The sequence below is a fragment of the Drosophila yakuba genome, chromosome 3R (assembly GCF_016746365.2).
Source record: "Drosophila yakuba strain Tai18E2 chromosome 3R, Prin_Dyak_Tai18E2_2.1, whole genome shotgun sequence".
NCBI lineage: Eukaryota > Metazoa > Arthropoda > Insecta > Diptera > Drosophilidae > Drosophila > Drosophila yakuba.
Window position 1 is genome coordinate 25429600 of NC_052530.2, and position 18819 is coordinate 25448418.

Below are 18819 nucleotides of genomic sequence, written 5' to 3' on the forward strand. Positions count from 1 at the left end.
TTACATGGCTTTTTACGGCTTTCAAAGCATACTTTTCGGCTTAAACTGAATTTCCCAAGCAAAAAATAAAAGACGCGCTGTTTAATCAACGATTTATTTAATTAAATACTTAAAGGTAAGATGGGGAAGTTCAATTAATGCCAACTGAAGTTGCTGAGAGGCCCCTAACGAGGTTCTTCGAATCGAAAATGTATATAGAATGGGGGGGAGAGTGACAGCAGATAGATTCGAAATAGACAGGAACGGCTTGACTAACTCTAGGATACGTGGAGATGGACGGTGCTGTTGGCGAACTGGGCGTGGTCCACAGCTTCCTCAGCGTCCTCTACTGCTGGTAGACTGCAAAGAGATCGGTGAGAGGTGAGAAAAAGGGTTCCCGATTCATTTGTGTGCGGTGGTGCAGCAGCGCAGGAAAGTGGGTGTGCGAGTAGAGGGAGTGGGTGGATTGGTGGTGCTGGGGATCTTGTGGGGCATGCTGTGCTTAGATGCTTTCGGATGCAATATCAATGGCGCGCTTTATTGCCAACCATCGCTGGGAAGCTCAATAAATAATTAATTACGATTGCGATAACGAGAACATAACATAAATAAGTTATAGGTAAATGCTGCACATGACTTAGAGGACTATAAGCTAAGAACTGCTGTCCATTCCATTAGACCTCCAGCAGGCGATTGAACATCAATGGATCCTGTATCTCGTAGTCCTGCGGCCGGAAGACGCGCTTCGTGTGCTTGCCGCCCGCCACGTGGCGGCGCACCTTGTAGCCACCGCTGTGTCCTTGGTGGTGCGGTGGTGCACTGTACACGTACTTGGACTTTTGCACCACTGGCGGCAGGTACTGGAAGTGGGGCGACTGCTTGTGCACCTGCTTCTCAATGGAGTAGACTGGCCCGCTTCCATGGCTGTTGCCCTTACGTTTGGCCACCTCCAAGGCGGCTATAATGGGCGTCAGATCCTTGAGCGCATTACTCTTGGTGGCGTGGTAGTTCTCCACCCGGTAATCCGAAGCAGCTTGCGGTGGCGGCGCTGCACCTGCGGGTGGTGTGTAATCGTAACCTTCGTTGGGATGCTTCTGAATGTAGAGTTCCTCGGCGGAGGGACGTTTGGCCATCTGGTGGTATACATCCGCCGGATTCTTGGAGGCGGGATTATAGGCAGCTGTAATGGATTCCGTGTGCGATAGAGACTCCAAGGTGCCCAGGTTACTGGGCAGTGGTATGCCATAGCTGTTATAGACCTCTGCCTGCTCCAAACCCGTACCCGTTGGCAAACTGGTATCCAAAGCCACTGTCTTGGAAGCGGTGTACTCGGTTTTCCCGTTGGGCAGCAAGCTGAGGATCTCCTGGAGCTGCGCAGCCGCCTTTCGGGCTTCCTCGTCCGACAGCTTGGAGTGGCGGCCATAGATGTTAAAGTCATTGCTATTTGCGCTGATCGCTGCCGTTTTGTGGTTGTCGTTTTGAGTGGCGTATGTGGTGGGTGTATGTGGTTGTTTGTTGTGGTGGTGGTGGTGTTGTAGTTGTTGTTGTTGTTGTCGAGGTGTGTATGCAATGAGATTTCATTAGATTGACTAAATTAAATATTTGCGTTTTAATGTTTGGGTATTTACACTTCGCTTGGTCTGTTTATGTAAGAGTTGATGGGTGTATGACAAAAAGTATAAAAACTTTTCATTATCTTGCTTTTTAAAATGAAAACAACAATTTTCTTAATAAACAAATAAGCAAATTATATTCTGACTCGGAATTATAATTTAGCAAGAAGTGAAAAGGTTTCTTACTTTTCACCTATTTTTTGTTGTGTTAGATGAGTTTAGATTTTTTATACAAAATGATTGGTTTACTTTACACATTTTGTACATTTCTGGGCAGCTTCGAAATGCTTTGCATGATGATCGTAGATGAGTTCCGGTTTTAGTTTTGGTTAGCTGAATGAGAATAGTCGATAGCCGGCGTTTCATTGAAGGTTTCGCTAGACTCTTTAATGGGCCATTGGCTAAAAACGTATGCGCAACTTTATCAAGTATGCGACATGTGGCCACTGCAAATGGCACCATTAATATCTGTACAACTCGCTTAAGTACTATTGTTGGTTAACGCAGTAATGTAAGATATGATAAATTATTGAAACATGTTCACATGTCTCTATGTACAATGAATCGATTAATGTTCGCTTGCGCAATGTGTTAAAAAATCGAATAAACTTAGCCTAGGAAATGTGTCATTGGAACAAGTTCCAGGTGCCTGACCATACATCATAGGCGCACAGGGAGAGATTTCGTCTGGCGGTGTTAATATTTACAGTATTTACAATGTATCTCGACTCTCCGCCTCGTCTTCACGAGCCATGAACAACTGATGATGGTGCTTTCACTTTCTTCTCGTTGTTTGCTGTGTGCGGAAATCAGATGAGGGCCGCCAAAAGGGCGGTGGGATATGGGGGTGGTATGCAAATGAAGCTGAGTGATTGGTGATTGCAAGTTGATGGGACAGGCCAACGCCTGTTGTCAGTGTCATCTTTAGGATACTCTTCTCAAAACTTATCAATTACTTAGACTATGTCTTTCAAGTTAAATTAAGTCTGAGAAAATATATACAATCGTATTTACAAACAGTATATTACAAGTTGATTCATAAATAGAATATTATTCTTATGGATAATCAGATAGAAAACCCAACACCAAATTCTGTTAGCAAAGCAGAGTATGTACAGTGGAGATTGTTAAGAATGGACCCTGAAGTTACTGTTTCCTGCAGACCCATTACTACGCACCATCTTGTCCATAGGCCGATGGCAGGTAATTGCTTGGCGGCGACTCGAAGGCCGCCGGGTGGCTCACGCTGAAGGGCGCACCGCCGCTGTAGCTGGCCCCGCCCACCGGCGGGAGGTACTGGTGGGTGGCGCTGCTGTAGGACGGGGGCTTCGATGGCGGACCGTAGCTGGCGTGGCCGGTGGGTATCTCGTACGTGGTGATGGCTGCAACGAGACAAATGCGGAGGCATTTAGTGGGGTAAAGTGGAACGCAGTCGCAGACGCAGACGCAGACGCAGATGGCGATGGAACGGGTTGCTGGCGAAAACGAAAGTTGCCGGCCTGGCACACAGGTTCATTGCACGCTCCATGCTCTGATTTGGCCATTGGATCTGCTGCCAAATCGGAGCTGGGAGTTGTCTCTTCCGTTTTGGCCAGGTGCGGCTGTGTTGGTTATTAGGCGGCTTAATTGTCATGCATCTAGTTCAGCAGCCGAGTTACGTAAGCGAAAGACAATATGTTTTGATTTCATGGTCCCATGGACAATGGCATATGCATTCAAATAAATATTATAGTATCGCGACCTAGTCCAATTTCTTTGTGTATCTGCTGCACTACAAGGAGATTGAATAAATGTAACTATAAACATATTTGGGTTGCTTTATGGGTTAACCTTATATACCATTAACAAATGAGGGAACTTGTAGTTTTTTCTTATCAGCTTCTAATTTCTCCGAGTATACTCACTCTCGTGATGCACAACGGGTCCAGGAGCGGAGACGGTCTTGTGCCCACTGCTGCCGCCGGAGGAGCCGCCCGACAAGGAGGTCAGCTTGGCGAAGAGACCGCCGCCGGAGGAGGAGTGACTAGTGGCGTAGGTGTGCGAGTTGATGTGCGCCGAGTTGATGATGGACTTGCCCACGTCGGTGACCTTATCGCCGCCGGCTGCTACCAGGTTGCCGCCCGCACTCAGCGCGTATCCGCTGCCCTTGATCAGCTGACCCTTGAGTGCGGTGACCCCGCCGGTGATGGCCTTGACCGCCTGGAAGATGGTGTTCAGCACGGACTTCTTGAACGACCAGGGGTCGTAGTCCACCGAGTTGCCCTGCAAGTGGTGGAGGGATTCAATGGATTAATTACATTTAATCACATTAAATTGCAGATCATAGCCAACTGCATAGTCAGGTTGTGAAAATGTCGTTGACAACTTACGTGGACAACAATCTCGTGGGACTTGTAGCTGTCCCCGCCCCCGCTGCTTCCGCCGGAACTGCCGGAGGCGATTGAGGCGGATGCCTGGCCAATTCCGGACAGCAGGCCGGACTTCAGGTGCGCCACGTAGTCGAAGCTGCCGGACCGCTTTTGCACCTGCGACTCCTTCACACTCTCGCCCGGTTCATTGTCCAGATCTGTGTCTTCCAGGGAAAGGGACTTATCGCTAGCTGGGAGGGCGTGGCACATCAGTGGGAGGGCGGCCACCAGCAAAAGACTTAGGCTGAAGACCTAAATGTGGTTAAATAAATTAAAAAGTTGGCCAAAACTAAAGTACCTATTCAAAAATATTCCACTTTGTAAAATGAGAGTATATTGTGCAATATCTTTGGAAATCTATTCAAATTTTACATGACAGCTACAACAAAAGCCGTAGACAACGAGGAAATTCAATTGCCGAAATGTGTCTCTGCAGCGGTTGCACCACCATCGCTTTTTTGTTGCTAATTTTGTCCGCTTGCCACATCTGTGCACTCATTTGTCAACTTACATGTCACACACACACGCACACACCATGTGCAATCATAATCTGCCACTTACCGCCGCCATACAAATGTGAATCGTAATCCTCGATCTGCGTATGCAAACCCACTAAAACCAAACCCCTCATCCTTACCCCCATATTACTCCGTTTACAGTTGAGCGGGCTGGGCTTATTGGCGGGGGTGGATGGGCGGTAATGGTCATAACCAATTTGGCCAAGAGCGAGGCTAAGACGTTGCTTTGACTTGCGGCATTTGCAACCGTTTCATGCCCCATCAACCTGCCAATATGCTAATTGCCATTGAGGCTAATGCTTCGAGGAATTCACTAAGTCTTTATCGTTTATATTAATAGTAATCGCAATTGTGCGGAATAATTAATTGATTAATACCTCAGTTTTTTTTATCAAAACGTTACAACATTTATCCGAAAATTATATGCCTGAACTAGAGTTATATTTATATTTGAAAACGTTTATGTGATTAAGAAAAAATTGGTTTAGGAAAATAAAAATTAAATAATTTTACCAATGGCTTTCCGTGACGTTAATATAATTTTCTTGACGATACGATTTTAAACCTCATCTCCTTTTCCTCCACGTTTTTGTTAAGCGCTATAAGTGTTCGTGAGTAGTTACCATTTCCTTTCAATAAATTGCTTTGTATTTTTACGAAATTATAGGAAACACTTGTTGATATTACGCTGGCCTTATTTTCGGGCATTGATTTGTGCAATCCACTAAAAACTTTGTGAAATATTATCTTGAAAGTGAGCCAGATTTCGGTCGGCGTATCGATGGGGGCATGTTCAAAAAGCCGTATTGATATTTTTGACAAATGCGTTTTAAATTAGTTTTATATTTGGGTTAAAGTGGAACCGCCTCGAAAAAAAATAAATTGAATTGGCAGCCTTTCTCCCCGCGATGGCGCAACCTCGATTATGACTTGCCAAATATGTTGTGATATCTTATACAATGCATTAATTGCCCTAGCCATGGCCCAAACAATTGGCCAATTGCAATCTGCATACAAATGCACTGATTAATCAATATAAATATTGTTCTTCGTTTTGGGATTGCATAAGCAGAAACATAATAAAACGGTGGCAAAAAATAATTGAAAGTTAATTGCTGGATACAATTATTATTTATGGTTCAGCTGAGTAATTAATGGTGTGGAATTTGTTTGCAAAATTCGCTTGAATCCATTGGCATATTGAACTATTGGCCAATATTTGCCAAAACCATTTTCCCATCCTAGCCGCTTCTCTTTGATTGGTTTTTTTTTATAGTTTTTTTTTTAGTTGGCCGACACTGTTTGTTGTTTTCTTTTTCTGTTTGCTCATTGTTATGGCCAATATTTTGTCTGGTCAGAGAGTGAAAGTGCTGTATTTGCCGGCTTTGTGGCCGAAACACACTCGCTCTCTTATTCCGTGTTCACAAACAATTAGCATATTAATATTATTGCTTAATGGCCAATGAGCAGAATGCCTACCCTATTTTTTATTATTTTTTTTTTTTTTTGGTTTTGGTATACATATTTATATCTAACTACCTCAACTTTGACTGGTAACTTAATTGCGGTAGGTTCGGTTTACGAACCCGTTTATTGTCGCTACGTGTGCCTCGCCTCACCTGGTTCGTCTTCGTTTTCCGTTTGGCATAGCATCACCTGGGCCGTATTCAAATTTCTTAACGATTTTCGAAAGCAACCCGCTGACGGGTAGAAGCCAACGGGTCTGACATAATAATTATGCACGACATCTACCTTCGCACTCGGTCAAATGGTCATCGCTTCTTGTGAGTTGCATGACATAAGGTTCCGAGCGAATGAAGGTCTACTACTATAGAAAAGCTCAATCTCCTTAGCGCGTTTCGAGTGCACTGAAGCATCGATTGGGATTTTTGGGTTATCCATTTGTTGCGTAACGAAAGCATCTCTATTAGTCACTTATGCGAGACCGCGCAGCGCTACAGCTTAGCTAATAGCGCCAGCGATGTGTGGCCAACATAAAACGAGTTTCGCTGCAGAATGCCTTGCACTTGAACTTGTTTGCCAAAGAAATTGCATAAACTAGATATGAGCAGGCATGCAGGGAGGGGGCGGAGGAGAAGTATCTCCAAGATTAGACCGCTCAATTAGTCCAGTATTCGGATCAACTTTCACTGCGCTATCCTGTGACTTACCTTCATTTCGGGCTCCTGTGTTTTTGCTTTTTGTGGCTTTTAGTTGCAATTTGGGCCTTCGATTAGCTGGGCGGCTAATCGAGATCAAGATTCACTTTTACCGATGACGTCGTCGGGTTGTATTTAATTTTTAAACTATGTTTTAACGCTGTCTCCTCTTCACATCAACTTTCTTCACTTGGCCACTTGCAATTGGCACTTTTGGCCGCCGCACTTTTTTCTACAACTTCGATTTCGAACCGTTTCGCTTCACGTTTGTTTTGTCATCGGCATTCGTCTCAGCGGCGGTTTTGCAGCGAACACACAAAATTTCACTCTCCACTTTCTTTCACCGATTCGAGTCTCCCGATCTGGGGATTGGAGCTGCGGCTATATCTCGGCAACGTCTGCGCTCGAACTGTGCTCGAAAATCGCGTTGTGCGGCTTATTTAAAGAAATCATCGGAGAGACGCCAACGAAGTGCATTTTGAGCGCTTTTTGGGGGTCTTTTTGAACGCTCTTAGTCGTGGGGTTAAGAGTGTTGCCCTCTCTTTCTATGCTCTTTTTGTGTTACAATTTTATTTTATATTTTTTTCGGCAGCATTGCCGACATTTTCATGACAGCCTCTTGGCCACAAACGAGTGTCTGGGGTTCAATGCGTTTCGAGTGGCATCGGCATCGGTGTTATCCACATGTGGCAATCCGAAAACTGCAATGCGGCTCATTAAGTTCGGTGGCATAAACGTGTTCGACTGCTCGAAAAACATCACTCTTGGCTTCGTTTTCTGACATGGCCCAATCGAAAGACTGAGGCAACGAACTTGAAATGGTATGATCGCTAATGGAAAAGTTGGTATCGCAAGAAGTAAAGCAAGGACACGATTTTGCTTTGGAAATCTTCTGAGAATCTACTTCTTAGGTTACCATTCGTTTGTTATGTAATTTCTGCCAGTTACAGATTAAATCAATACATTAAAAAATAATTGAAGAGATTAATAATAATTTAACTAAACAATTAGGTGGCTGAATTATGTTGAACCGACTGTTTTTCTAATTTTGGTAAGTATTGTTGAGTGTGTAAATACAAAAAAATCCTTCAGTAGCGTTATATGTTCTTGACCCAAAGCTATCAAGATCTCTAATGTCCGACTTTTGAGAGAGCAACAGCCTTGAACTCAAGTACGTTGCCTACTGATGAAAGCCTTCAACTGCAGACTCCGAAACTGAGTCCCCAAACATCAACACAATGCGAACTTGAGGGCAAGCCATTATCTAATGTTGCGACAAATGGGTGCAAGTCAGTCCTCTCGGTAAGAGTTCACTGTCACTATGTCAGAAGCGGTTCATTTGTAAACGTGCCAAACAATTACGGCTAACAATGCTGGGGTTAACAATGGATATTTGTAAGATGCCTGCCTGTCTGCCTGTCTCGATTCCCTGGTGACAAAGTCGGCCCAAATGGGTAAGTCCTACGTAGGCAAATTCACAATTCGAAAAATCCCCACCTCTCACTGGACTGCGGTTATCTAACCGAAAGTGAAATGGGCCCAGACCGAACCACTGCAACTGCCAACTGAAGTTGCAACTGCAATAGCAACTGCAACTTCAACTGCATAAATGCAAAACGCGAAATGAGCATGAAGAAAACTTGGCCCAAACATAATACTTAGTTAACAAACTGTAAATTTGTTAAACAGCAAAAGGAAAACAAGACGGCACAAACCAAACAGCAAACAGCAGCAAAATAATGAAAATGGAAATAAGAAGAAAACCCCAACTCATGTAATAGCCGGCGAATATATATACAAATGCGACAAGATAATTGCAATTGGGGGCGGTAGCTGCCGTAAAAGGGTTTTAAGTGGTAATACCCTAAGATGAAAAAAGTGCTTGCAAATTATGGTGCAGAAAATCATTAACATGAAAAGTAAAACATTATTTTAAGAACACTGCTATTTCGGGCTATTCTAAGTTTGCATAAAAACGCTATGTAATAGTTACCAAACTTTTTTATGGTAAAACTTAATTGCCAGCTTGTTGAGCGGAAAAAGCTGATCTGAAGGCCATTTGCAATTCGTGGAAAATCCAATGATCCCATTTTTCCCTCTGCAAATTGTTTTCCTAATAATGTTTAAGCCACTGTTTATTGGGTTGTCAACTTAAAGAGTGGAGCTGGGATATATAAATGTTTTTTGATCGGCATAATTTGCGGTTAAGTTAAGTTTCCGCCGAACCGACAATGTGGCCATTCAGTTCAAGTTGAATGCACAGAAAGTGAATCCAATTCAATTTAACTGATGGCCCGCACCCAATATTGCGTATACGCCACCGCAGCGATAAAAAAGAAAAACTATCGAACGACAACCGTTCAAATTTAAAAAGGAAGGAAGTAGCCGAATGGACTTAATATACAATTTATATCGGCTCATGACAGATGAAAGAAGCGATGAGATAACACAGGAATGCAATAAGTCTACAATTAAAATAAATTCATTATTGTCACGGGAATTCAAGTGCCGAGTCTTCTCATAAATAAATTTACAAGGCGCCAGGCTCTCGAGTGCCACTTCCTGCCATTATGGCGTTTCGGGTTTTTTTCTATCTTTTTATTTCATCATCCAGGCAAAGTCCGAGGCCAAAAAACACACATGTGCTTTTAATTTTTCACTCACTTTTCATGGGTTTTCCTCGGCTGCTAGTGTTGTGCTTTTTGTTTTTATTTTTTTTTTGTTAATTGACGTGGGGCAATTGGCAGAGCGAGCAGGCAAAAATAAATAAGGCGCAATGTAAAAATGTGTTGGAAAAAGTTTTCAGAGTGTAACGTGAAGTGCGATAACAGGCCGCTGCGCATTGGGAAATGCTAGAAAATACCCGAGCATCGACCATCGAACACCAGAGCCACCAAAGTCCACTCCACTTCCTCGACTTCCTGCTGCAGTTGCTCGTTAGTTGCGCAATGAACTTCAACTTCAAATTCGCCAAATGTTCGGCTGTGCCGGGGACAAAAATATCTGAAATCCATATCGGAAATGAACCCGTTTTCGGCGTTTTTTGTGGTCGATTTCTATTAGGTTTTATTTTGTGTGTCTAGTTGAGAGGAAACTGCACGGTATAATTCAATTTGGTGCATTATATGGATCTAAATGGATATGGAACGTCAGGCAGCAGCTGGGCAGGAAAAAAGTGAAAGCATGCCAGGCGCTTGGATTTATAGTTATTTGTCTAGCACTCCAGCAAGGGGGCATCTCCATTTTTCATACCCCTTTTCATTGCTCCACTGTCAAAATATAATACTGCCGAGATTATGGCTATGATGCAATCGTATCGGCCTATTCCGACAAATTAAGCAACAGCTGCTGCCGCGATCTCGTCCTGGTTGCCAGGTTGCCAGGTTGCCTGCTTCGAATGTTTATTTTCGAGGCGAACGCACAAGAAATACGCTGGCGTGTGTGGTGGCTGTCATGGAACTGAAATTGCATTTTGCAAAGCGGTGCGTCCACATTTTTCTCAGGTGCCGTGCCGCTTTAATTGTGCCCCGTTTGAATACGAGTATATTTTATTGAATGTGCAATGCAATTTCATTATTTATTCAGTCGGACGGACACACACCAGCTATACTGCGATACTGTGATACCGCGACCACTTGGACACACATGCATGAGCAGGCTGTCATTAAGCGTATTTCACTATTTCACCATTTTCTCGTTAACTTGACCCGCCAACTGGTTCACTTGACTTGCCCTGACTTTAGGGCCATCCTCGCCAGATTGGCCCATCCGCCGCTCATCTGGATCGCCAAGGTGCCACATCGATTAATGGACGCCCTAAATGAGCTCATTTCCCGCTCGATTAATAACTATTAGGTTCGTTAAATGAAGACATTGGGAAAATGGCACCTCATTTACTTTAGCCACGTGTTTTTCTTTTGACGCTTTTAACTCACAAATGGTGCTTAGGCTCGCGAATTGTATAATTATCTACTGTTTGAAAAGTCATGGCTCCTCTGGTAGTTGAAATTAAAAGATTAACTATTTTTGCTCGTTAAATTTAATCTACACAAATGTTATTCAGCGCTTTACAAAGTTGACCACATTACAACTATTGCAAGACATTGTGAAAAGTCTTGACCTTTTCCAATACATCAATTCGTAGACAAACGTATGATTCAATGTTTACTAATAAGTTGTAATTTCAGCGGTTTCGCTGAAAGTATTTAATGAAGTAGTTTCAGCTGCGCTAACATAAATTTTAACTGCTAAGTGAATTCCAAATTAACATCTATGATAGTTGAAGCTCAAATGATAATCATTAACTATGCTCATTTAAATACAATCTTGAAGCCGCCTAAATATATGCCTCTCAAATTTAGTATATCCCCAAAGTATGCAAACAGATTCCTAAAAGTTGAATGCAATCGTATTATTTTGAAATGGATCGCTCAGTTGAGGATTTAATTGATTTTATTGATTTCTTAGAAGCAAATTATAAACACGATTTTATAGAACAGATATAAAACAATAAAAAATTGCATCAGTTTCCGATCACGTATATCTACTTACACGCTACTGTTCCCCTTCATTGCATTTCATTACGTACTTATTGATAAAGAAATTCTCATGAATCAACGGTGAGAAGCTGACGGTTCTGCGAAATGGCCTTAAATCATTCATTGGCTTAAAGTAGGGGGAATATATGAGTAGATATGGCCAAGAAGAATACATTCTTTAAATAAGTTTCCGTTTTTCCAGGGCGAACAACATCCACTTTGGGCCATAAACATAAACACAAAAAAGATCCATTCATTGCATGGCTGTGCGACTACGTCATAAGCCGCTTACATGGCGTAAACTTGCAGTGTGCAACTTTAAGATGCGGTTTTTTATCGGGCGTTCTCGGAAATACCAACTGAGTCACCATCTTTCCCAACGCCCCAGCACGCTCCAAGGCGGCGACTTGCTGGCTAATTTGCTGGCGACTCGGACCCGTGACTCCCATGACGCGTGCGCCAACGGAACTGACGTGTGCGGCACCCGTTCGGCATACCAAATGTATTAGAGATCTTAGATGGGCTCCATCGTGGGCACAGTTTCATTGGTGGTGGTGTTGGTGCCGAGAGCTTTGATGCCGAGCTTTGCCCGGCACCACTTTTACTTTCAGCAGCAACAGGTGTTGGCCGGCAAACGGTCAACTTGGCCGAATGTGAAAAGCCCTACACTTGGCGGGTTTAACCCGAAAGAGAAGGTGGTAATCAATGCCCACATGTAATAAAGTTTTGGGTATTTTGAGTTTGGGTACAATTTTGGCTATAAACCAAAGGATAGCTGTGAATATCTGGAATTAGTTTATTTCTAAACATTTTCTGGCACCCGTGGTTCCAGACTCCGGCGCACTTGAACCGCGGGCTTTTTTGTTTTTACCAAATAAAAAAGCAATAAAAAGTAATCGGGGCTGTTCGACAACAAGCAGACAGATACCATAATGCCAAGCTCCTGGCATAGGTCGAAGAAAAGAGCAAGTTTGTACTGTATTTATTAAGTACATCTTTTAAAATCAGCTTTTTCCAATCATCCAAATGCGATTTGATTCACTTCCTCAAATAACCAACCACTGATATCGCTAGACAAAAAGAAAGCCTTGAGACAAATAGGTTTATGTTTGTCTGCTTTAACTTTTTGGTTTTAAATAAAAATAATGCTTTCTTTATAAATGCGATAACATGTGACATTTGCTAATCAAATGCTACAAAATTCTATATACAATTTTGTACATAAGTTTAAGGCTGATTAACATATGACATATGATATGAGTGACATATGACGATGTGATAATACATTTTTTATTTGTATATTTATATTTTGTTCACAGCTTTATTTTAACAATGTGATTTTTAAAAGATTGTTCAAAAGCAACAGTTTCTAAAATATTACTTTGTTCAACCTTTTCAGTTCTTGGAAATATTTGTTTTTACTTATGTGAGATTAAAGTATAAAGTTGTCAGTTTGATATTACCTCTAAAGTCATCCACTAATGTATACTATACATGCTCTTTTTTCGAAACGCAGTTTGTAAATTATAGAGGTAGCTTGGGTATGCACACTTTTCTCCAAGTGTAAGATGATTCAGATAATTACGGCTGGTAAAGTTTTTCGTGAAGCAGGCGCAATATAAAGTGCCGCTCCAGAGTCAGCTGTGGATCAAATCGCGGACCGCTCAACAGCTCTCTCTCTCTCTACCCTTCTCACTCGCACACCCAGGCAGTTCGTCTCGCTCGCGCACAGCGCCCTCTCCCGCTCGCACTCTCGCCAACTAGCTTAAAGCTGCACTTAAGCGCGCAGCAATTGTTTGGGGAGCAGCGCCAAGTCCGCCTTTTGGTGACCACTTTTCAGTTGCCTCCCAGACGTGCGCTCTCGCTGTCGTGTGTTCTCGATCGCGAGAAATCGAAATCCCAGTCGTAATCGAATTTAGTTATAGCACTTAACACACTCTGCATGCCCGCGGGGGGAGCTATGGTGAAACTCTCGATCTCGACCGGAAAAACCCAGCGCGCGTCGCTATAATCTCAAGATCGGTGGCAGATGGTTGCAGGTCCATAAAAGCGCAGGCATCTCGCGCTTCTCGTATCACTCAAAGCCGGCGCACAGAGCCGAAAAGTTCTTACTTATCCTGCGATTGCCCAGCCAGCGCTATAATCCAAATCCAAATCCAAATCCGAATCAGTTATAATCAATATCAATATCGCGGCATTTCAACAGAGACCCCGATCCGATTCGAAAACAGTTCCAGCAAAGCGGCGAGAGCGAAACTAAAGTGAAAAGCAAAGCGACTAATTGAAGTGTCTGCCTGTGTCTCGCAAACGTGCAAAGGAAACAAAAACAAAACGGAATAGCCAACATATCACACACAAAGCCGCCGCACAAAATATATTTATAAATAAATACGGCAACAGTAACAATACTGCTAACAGCTACCGATACAAAAGCCCGGCATTAACATTAAGTCGTGCCAGTTTGTTTATTTTTTATATACGCCAAGCGATAACAAAGTTGTAGAAATAAGAAAATTGGTATAAGCCGCCACCGATTCGCCAATCACCTGCTATATATTTTACTATCACCAAACCCCGACGCAGACGTACGCCGTCCACAGAATCTATATAGTTAAATAGTTAAAAACCCAATTGAATTGAATTGAAACCGAGATCGTTCATGATGACGCCCATGTGGATATCGCTGTTCAAAGTCCTGCTGCCACTGCTACTTGCGGTTGCCATGGTGAGAAGTTTTCCAAATTTTCAAACAGTCGAACCTACATAGTAAAAACTGTAATTTAAAACAAATATTTAAAGATCTAGACAACGAAGCTGTTACTTATTCTAAAGCTATATAATTTGATGAAAGGTTTAAGTGTCCTTAGCTATCAAATTTGTTGTGTTCTTAAGACAAAAACTCCAGAACTTGATTTTTGTTTTGAGCCAGTTGCTTGTTCCAGCTATGAAAGTTCGACTGTATTTCTGTTTTTCTGTTTGCTGTTTATCTATGCTTAACATAACTGTCATTTCATTGCTATTTATTTCTGGTGGTGGGCTTTTTACTTATTACATATTTTAGTTTAGATTTTCCGCAGTTGTTATAGCAGTTCGATTAGCCGAAGGGCAGTTTCAAGTTGAAATTTAGTCAGAGACTGGAAACCTGTTCGCATTGCCATTAGCAAGTTATGTGCAATTTTCATTCTCTATATGATAAATGCACATCATAGGCATTACAATAATATTAATTGTCATAAACAATGCCAGACATTCTGCACACGACTTTTGAAGTAATTTACTGCCGACAAATGGGATGATCATCTCTGTGTGAAATGCAATTAGCCCGTAATAATGGCGTCGAGTATTAGAAAATCCGTTTGAAAAGCGCCTGAAACTTTTGTCTTTCCGGTTTTCCGCGTATTAGGCAGGGGACCGGTTCAATAGATCGTTTTGAGTTCTAGCTAAGTTCCAATGGGTTCATGGAAAACCTAAAACTGTAAGGGAAAAATTATCCAATGTTTGCCTTAGTTGCCTCAACCCAAAACACTGATGAACGCGTTTAAAAAAAGATTGATTGTCGAGCTTGGGAAAAAACATTTCCGAGAAATCGTAAAAGTTCTCAGGCAATCAAGTTCCCGACGGGCTGGCATCTAAAATCGGGTTTAATTCTCGTGTTCGTCGAGACCTAATTTTTGTTTGTTCAAATTCTTTTGCTATTTCTGTTGACTTTATTCGCGAAATGAATAATAATAAAAACTCTTACTAAGATTAGAGACTATAATCAAGGCATGTTTATGCCACTGCATATATATTCCATGCGAATATTTGAAGAATATTTGAACACACAAGCTGATAAGCTTCGGATTATCAGAACATTCAAAGCAACTGCTTACGATTGGCTTGTTGTTTCATAAAAGAAACCTTCCGGTTTAATTTTTTCTAAAGATTGGCTGCCTTAAGATTTGTCAGTTTATTTTTGAATCCAATTTGCAGTTGCTAAGTAAGATGTGGGCAACTTTCCCGAATATTACCAACTCAGATTTTGGGCTCTAGCTGTTGTTTTATATGCATATGTAGGTTCGGGTCCTAACTCAACGGAACTATAGAGGCGATGGCGAGAGAAAACTGCGCTTGCCCGGAAAACAGCTGTTCAAACTTTTCGAATACGCAAATGTAGTGCCGACAATAGAGAGCGAAGTCTGGATGACAAACAAACGAGCCCGAGCACCGACCCACCAATATTGTATACCCACTCCGTTGTCTTGGCAATGTTGTTGAACCGCAAACAAAACTCTCACCTGTATCTTTCAGATAGTTTATATCAGTGTTCAATTAACGAAGCGACCCGAGGCCGAGGTGGGAGCAGAGGGCATGAGAAATTCGGGACGCGGAATGCTACCAACTACTACTTACTTACAGGTGTGAGCACAGTGTCCGAGAGACCCAGTTGTGTCCCGAAACAGACCCAGTTGTATCGTTATGCTAAATACCTGTACCTAATAACCCTATTGTGTCTGTGTGGTCAAAACTGCTGAATCGAGACTAAAGTCAAACGTCTTGTTTTTTTATTTCGCCATTTTTGTACAGTACGAGGCCAAGGATTATGATGCTGTGATCAAATCGCTTTTCATAACTCAAAATATTACCAATGATAAGGGAGTTGTACTCTTTAATGTAAGTGTATACCTAGGACAATGCATGCTATATTTTATAAATTCTTCTCTGATGTGAGTAACCGCCCTTCACCTTCAATCAAAGGCGATCCATTTGCTTCAGAGACGAATTGGTGCTGCTTTCTTATAACTCCTGCTCATCCCCATTTTCCCTGCTCATTCGGTTTCTTTTTGGGTTGTGTGTTGTCTTTGTGCTTCCTTTTCTTGCCACTTGGCTAAAGACTAACACGAGTGAATTCTACCCGTACAGACGGCCGCGGACAGTGCACCCTTCATGCCCATACCCATCCAGCGCGACGATCCGCCCCAGAAACAGAATCTGAAACATAATCTAAAACAGAATCTGAATCTGAATCTGAATCAATCCCCGATCCCTGAAACGAACCACCATTACCATCAGTATCAGAGCCTGATCCAACCAGATCAGTACTTCAAAGTGCAGCGCTCCCCGAATGGCAAGCTGAATCTGGTCTTTAACGATACGTTCGTATCTTTGCAGAGGACGGAAGCAGAGATGCAATCCGATCAGCCGAGTCCCCCCCGACATCATTCGAACTGTAAGTACCAAATACAATGTCCCATATAGATGCTCAGTTACATTCTATACGCAAACAACTTACCACTTACAACTAACTACTAAATCGATCCCATACTCATTGGCCAACTGCCTTTGGCGCTTGCCTAATTTTAGCCTTTGTATTCCCCGATTCCCCCCTAGTCAACCAACACACTTCGCAAGCCCCACCACATGCCCAGAATGACACCAAGGATCAAAATCCCTGCTCCAAGGGTAACATGCACAAGCACAAGACCTTCTGCACGGAAGTGGACGACTACCCGGACATTTCGAGCCTCACACAGAAGTTGAAAACCAATTTCTCCAAGTTCTTTGGCAATGATTTTCAGCCCACGGATGTGGGCTCTCGCTTTGGTGACGCAGACGAGCGATTCCTCTGCAGGAGCATAAGGAGGACTATACAACCGAAAAAGGGCATCAAGGCGGACAACACCTGGGAGTTCATTATCAATACCGATGAGTACAAACAGTCCATCCAGATCGAGGAATGCGAGTAAGTAATACATTGGACTTATACCTTACTTAGTAACTTCTAAACTAAACTCCCTAAACCTTATCCACAGAGGAGAGAACCAAGCCTGTGACTTTGCCGCCAACTTTCCGCAAAACTACAATCCCGTTTGCAAGCAGCACTACACACAGCAGACCCTGGCCAGCCTCAAGAGCGATGGCAAACTGGACGTGGTGCTGCAGGCCTTCATGATCCCATCCTGTTGCAAGTGCGCCTTGAAGGCTGTGTGACTCTGCAGAATGGGATTCTCCAGTCGATGGCTGCGACAATGTGATATTGAGGTGAGGCCACCATTTATTCGTACATTGAATTTGAAACTGAGGTACAGAACAGAAACGACTGACTCATCAATTAGCAGGGAATTTGAATGGATCCTTGGAGACTGGTGGACAAGTGCTTCTCACTTGACCAACTTGCGCAGCGTCCAGCCGACGGCATAGAATCCCACCAGCTTCAGGGCCATTCCCTTGCTTTCAGCCTTCACCAAATGCTTAAACTTGTTCTCAAAATTGCCAACGACGCGATCCATCGAAATGAGATAGTATAATGTCAGCAGTTCAGAAGCTTGCGAAATGTGTTAAGCTGTGCTTTATTACGTATCGAACTTTAATCAAATGTTTATTGTGACTCGTAGAGACGAACTTTTCAGACTGTGACTGACAACTTGAAATATATATACAGCTTCATTGACATTATTACCATGTTAACTAGATGTGATCTCTTTGCAGCATGAAGTTTCACCCACCACAGAATGGCAGGCCAAACTGATCAGGGGTCGTTGATTTATTCCATAATCTGCAGAATCCACACATAGACTAATGTGCATATTAATTTAGAGCTTTAAGTCGAGTCACTGTAACCATATTCGTGTCATATATTCATTTTTGGCTTCCTCGTCTAATGCCTAAGCTAGAAATGCAAGTAATTAGTCATAGAATACAAAATAAAGCAAGAGAAAACAAAAAAAAAAAAACATAGAAATAACGATTTGAAAAATGTATGTTAAAAAAGATAATGTATAATAAATGTATGCAAGTACATGCCAGCAAAGTAAAGTTCTTTGAACCCATCAGCGAGTACCTGGTGGACAATTTATTTGCTTATTAACCATAATTCGGTTCGCCCCGCAGCGCAAACCAATTACACCCTAGTGAGTGTAAACACATTCCCCAAGTGGGGTGGCTTCCTTCACCGGCAAAAGGATAACATGCATCGCATGGCTTTCTGCCGCTGGAGTTTCCAACTGACAGCGGGGCGTATGCGCGATGTGTCTTGAGGTGCTGGCGTTGGCGCTGGCGCTGGCACATGTGGAAATCAATAGTATTTATCGATTCCCAGACACAATAAACTATGTCAAAGTTAGGCCGAACAATGCGAATGCTTGTGGATTCGTTGTGGGCGGGCAATGTGCCACAATTTAATTACTATTATTAGTTATCCTTTCCGTATTTGGCCAAATCCCAGTGTCGTGTCCTGGTCGATTGGGCATTGGACATTGGCCAGGGTCATCAATCATGCATTTCCTCAACACCCGCCACACCATATCCATATCAATTAGCAACTATCCATATATCTCTATCTCTTTTCCATATATGTATATATATTTAGAGTTTGGGGTGCCCTTTGTAATGTACTTTTTCTCATTACGCCACTGGCTCCGTTGCGCCGATTGTGGTCACTTGGCGTCCCTTCGTGTTCTGTTCTGATTCACTGTGGAAATAAACTGCGATTTGTACTCGAATGCTGCATACCTCTTAAGTTTAGTTGGTGCCAAGTCACTTGGTTACAAGCCACGAAAGGTGCACGAAATAAATACTTTTAATACATAATCCCAGTCGGCATTTCCACATCTGTGTTTTAAGTA

The 18819-nt window shown here is 42.7% G+C and overlaps 3 protein-coding genes across 13 annotated transcripts; 1 reads left to right on the top strand and 2 right to left on the bottom strand.

Annotated features, from left to right (window-relative positions):
* Positions 1 to 80: 80 nt before the first annotated feature.
* Positions 81 to 8668, bottom strand: LOC6538314. 2 transcript variants are annotated; one of them, XM_002098805.4, is made up of 5 exons: positions 6690 to 8668; positions 3962 to 4252; positions 3497 to 3854; positions 2771 to 2974; positions 81 to 1435 (listed from the first exon to the last, which is right to left on the bottom strand). In XM_002098805.4, exons 1-5 carry the CDS (start codon positions 6693 to 6695, stop codon positions 654 to 656), a joined length of 1641 nt encoding a protein of 546 aa, XP_002098841.2. In that variant the 5' UTR covers positions 6696 to 8668; the 3' UTR covers positions 81 to 653. The 2 variants fall into 2 exon arrangements, with proteins under 2 accessions (XP_002098841.2, XP_015048767.1); XM_015193281.2 differs by having other exon boundaries at positions 81 to 339; positions 6690 to 7642.
* Positions 8669 to 13035: 4367 nt separating this feature from the next.
* LOC6538315 (protein spaetzle) lies at positions 13036 to 18005 on the top strand. 10 transcript variants are annotated; one of them, XM_039376283.2, is made up of 7 exons: positions 13036 to 13940; positions 15506 to 15613; positions 15782 to 15868; positions 16118 to 16424; positions 16559 to 16937; positions 17008 to 17236; positions 17667 to 18005. In XM_039376283.2, the coding sequence occupies exons 1-6, from the start codon at positions 13875 to 13877 to the stop codon at positions 17183 to 17185; spliced, it is 1125 nt and encodes a 374-aa protein (XP_039232217.1). In that variant the 5' UTR covers positions 13036 to 13874; the 3' UTR covers positions 17186 to 17236; positions 17667 to 18005. The 10 variants fall into 10 exon arrangements, with proteins under 10 accessions (XP_039232217.1, XP_015048775.1, XP_002098842.2 ...); XM_015193289.3 differs by having other exon boundaries at positions 13038 to 13940; positions 17684 to 18005; XM_002098806.4 differs by having other exon boundaries at positions 13038 to 13940; positions 16586 to 16937; positions 17684 to 18005.
* Positions 17227 to 17668, bottom strand: LOC26535470. Its single transcript, XM_015193290.1, has one exon. The coding sequence runs from the start codon at positions 17482 to 17484 to the stop codon at positions 17356 to 17358; it is 129 nt and encodes a 42-aa protein (XP_015048776.1). The 5' UTR covers positions 17485 to 17668; the 3' UTR covers positions 17227 to 17355.
* Positions 18006 to 18819: the final 814 nt, after the last annotated feature.

Bases quoted from the DNA above. Each gene is read 5' to 3' on its own strand.
- LOC26535470 (XM_015193290.1), bottom strand. From the start codon at position 17,484: ATGGATCGCGTCGTTGGCAATTTTGAGAACAAGTTTAAGCATTTGGTG.
- LOC6538314 (XM_002098805.4), bottom strand. The intron at 2,975-3,496 runs GTGAGTATACTC...GTCTCGTTGCAG, and splicing joins ACCCGTTGTGCATCACGAGA to CCATCACCACGTACGAGATA. The intron at 1,436-2,770 runs GTGCGTAGTAAT...ACAAAACGGCAG, and splicing joins ATCGGCCTATGGACAAGATG to CGATCAGCGCAAATAGCAAT.
- LOC6538315 (XM_039376283.2), top strand. From the start codon at position 13,875: ATGATGACGCCCATGTGGATATCGCTGTTCAAAGTCCTGCTGCCACTG. The intron at 15,614-15,781 runs GTGTGAGCACAG...ATTTTTGTACAG, and splicing joins CAACTACTACTTACTTACAG to TACGAGGCCAAGGATTATGA. The intron at 16,425-16,558 runs GTAAGTACCAAA...GCCTAATTTTAG, and splicing joins CCCCCGACATCATTCGAACT to CCTTTGTATTCCCCGATTCC.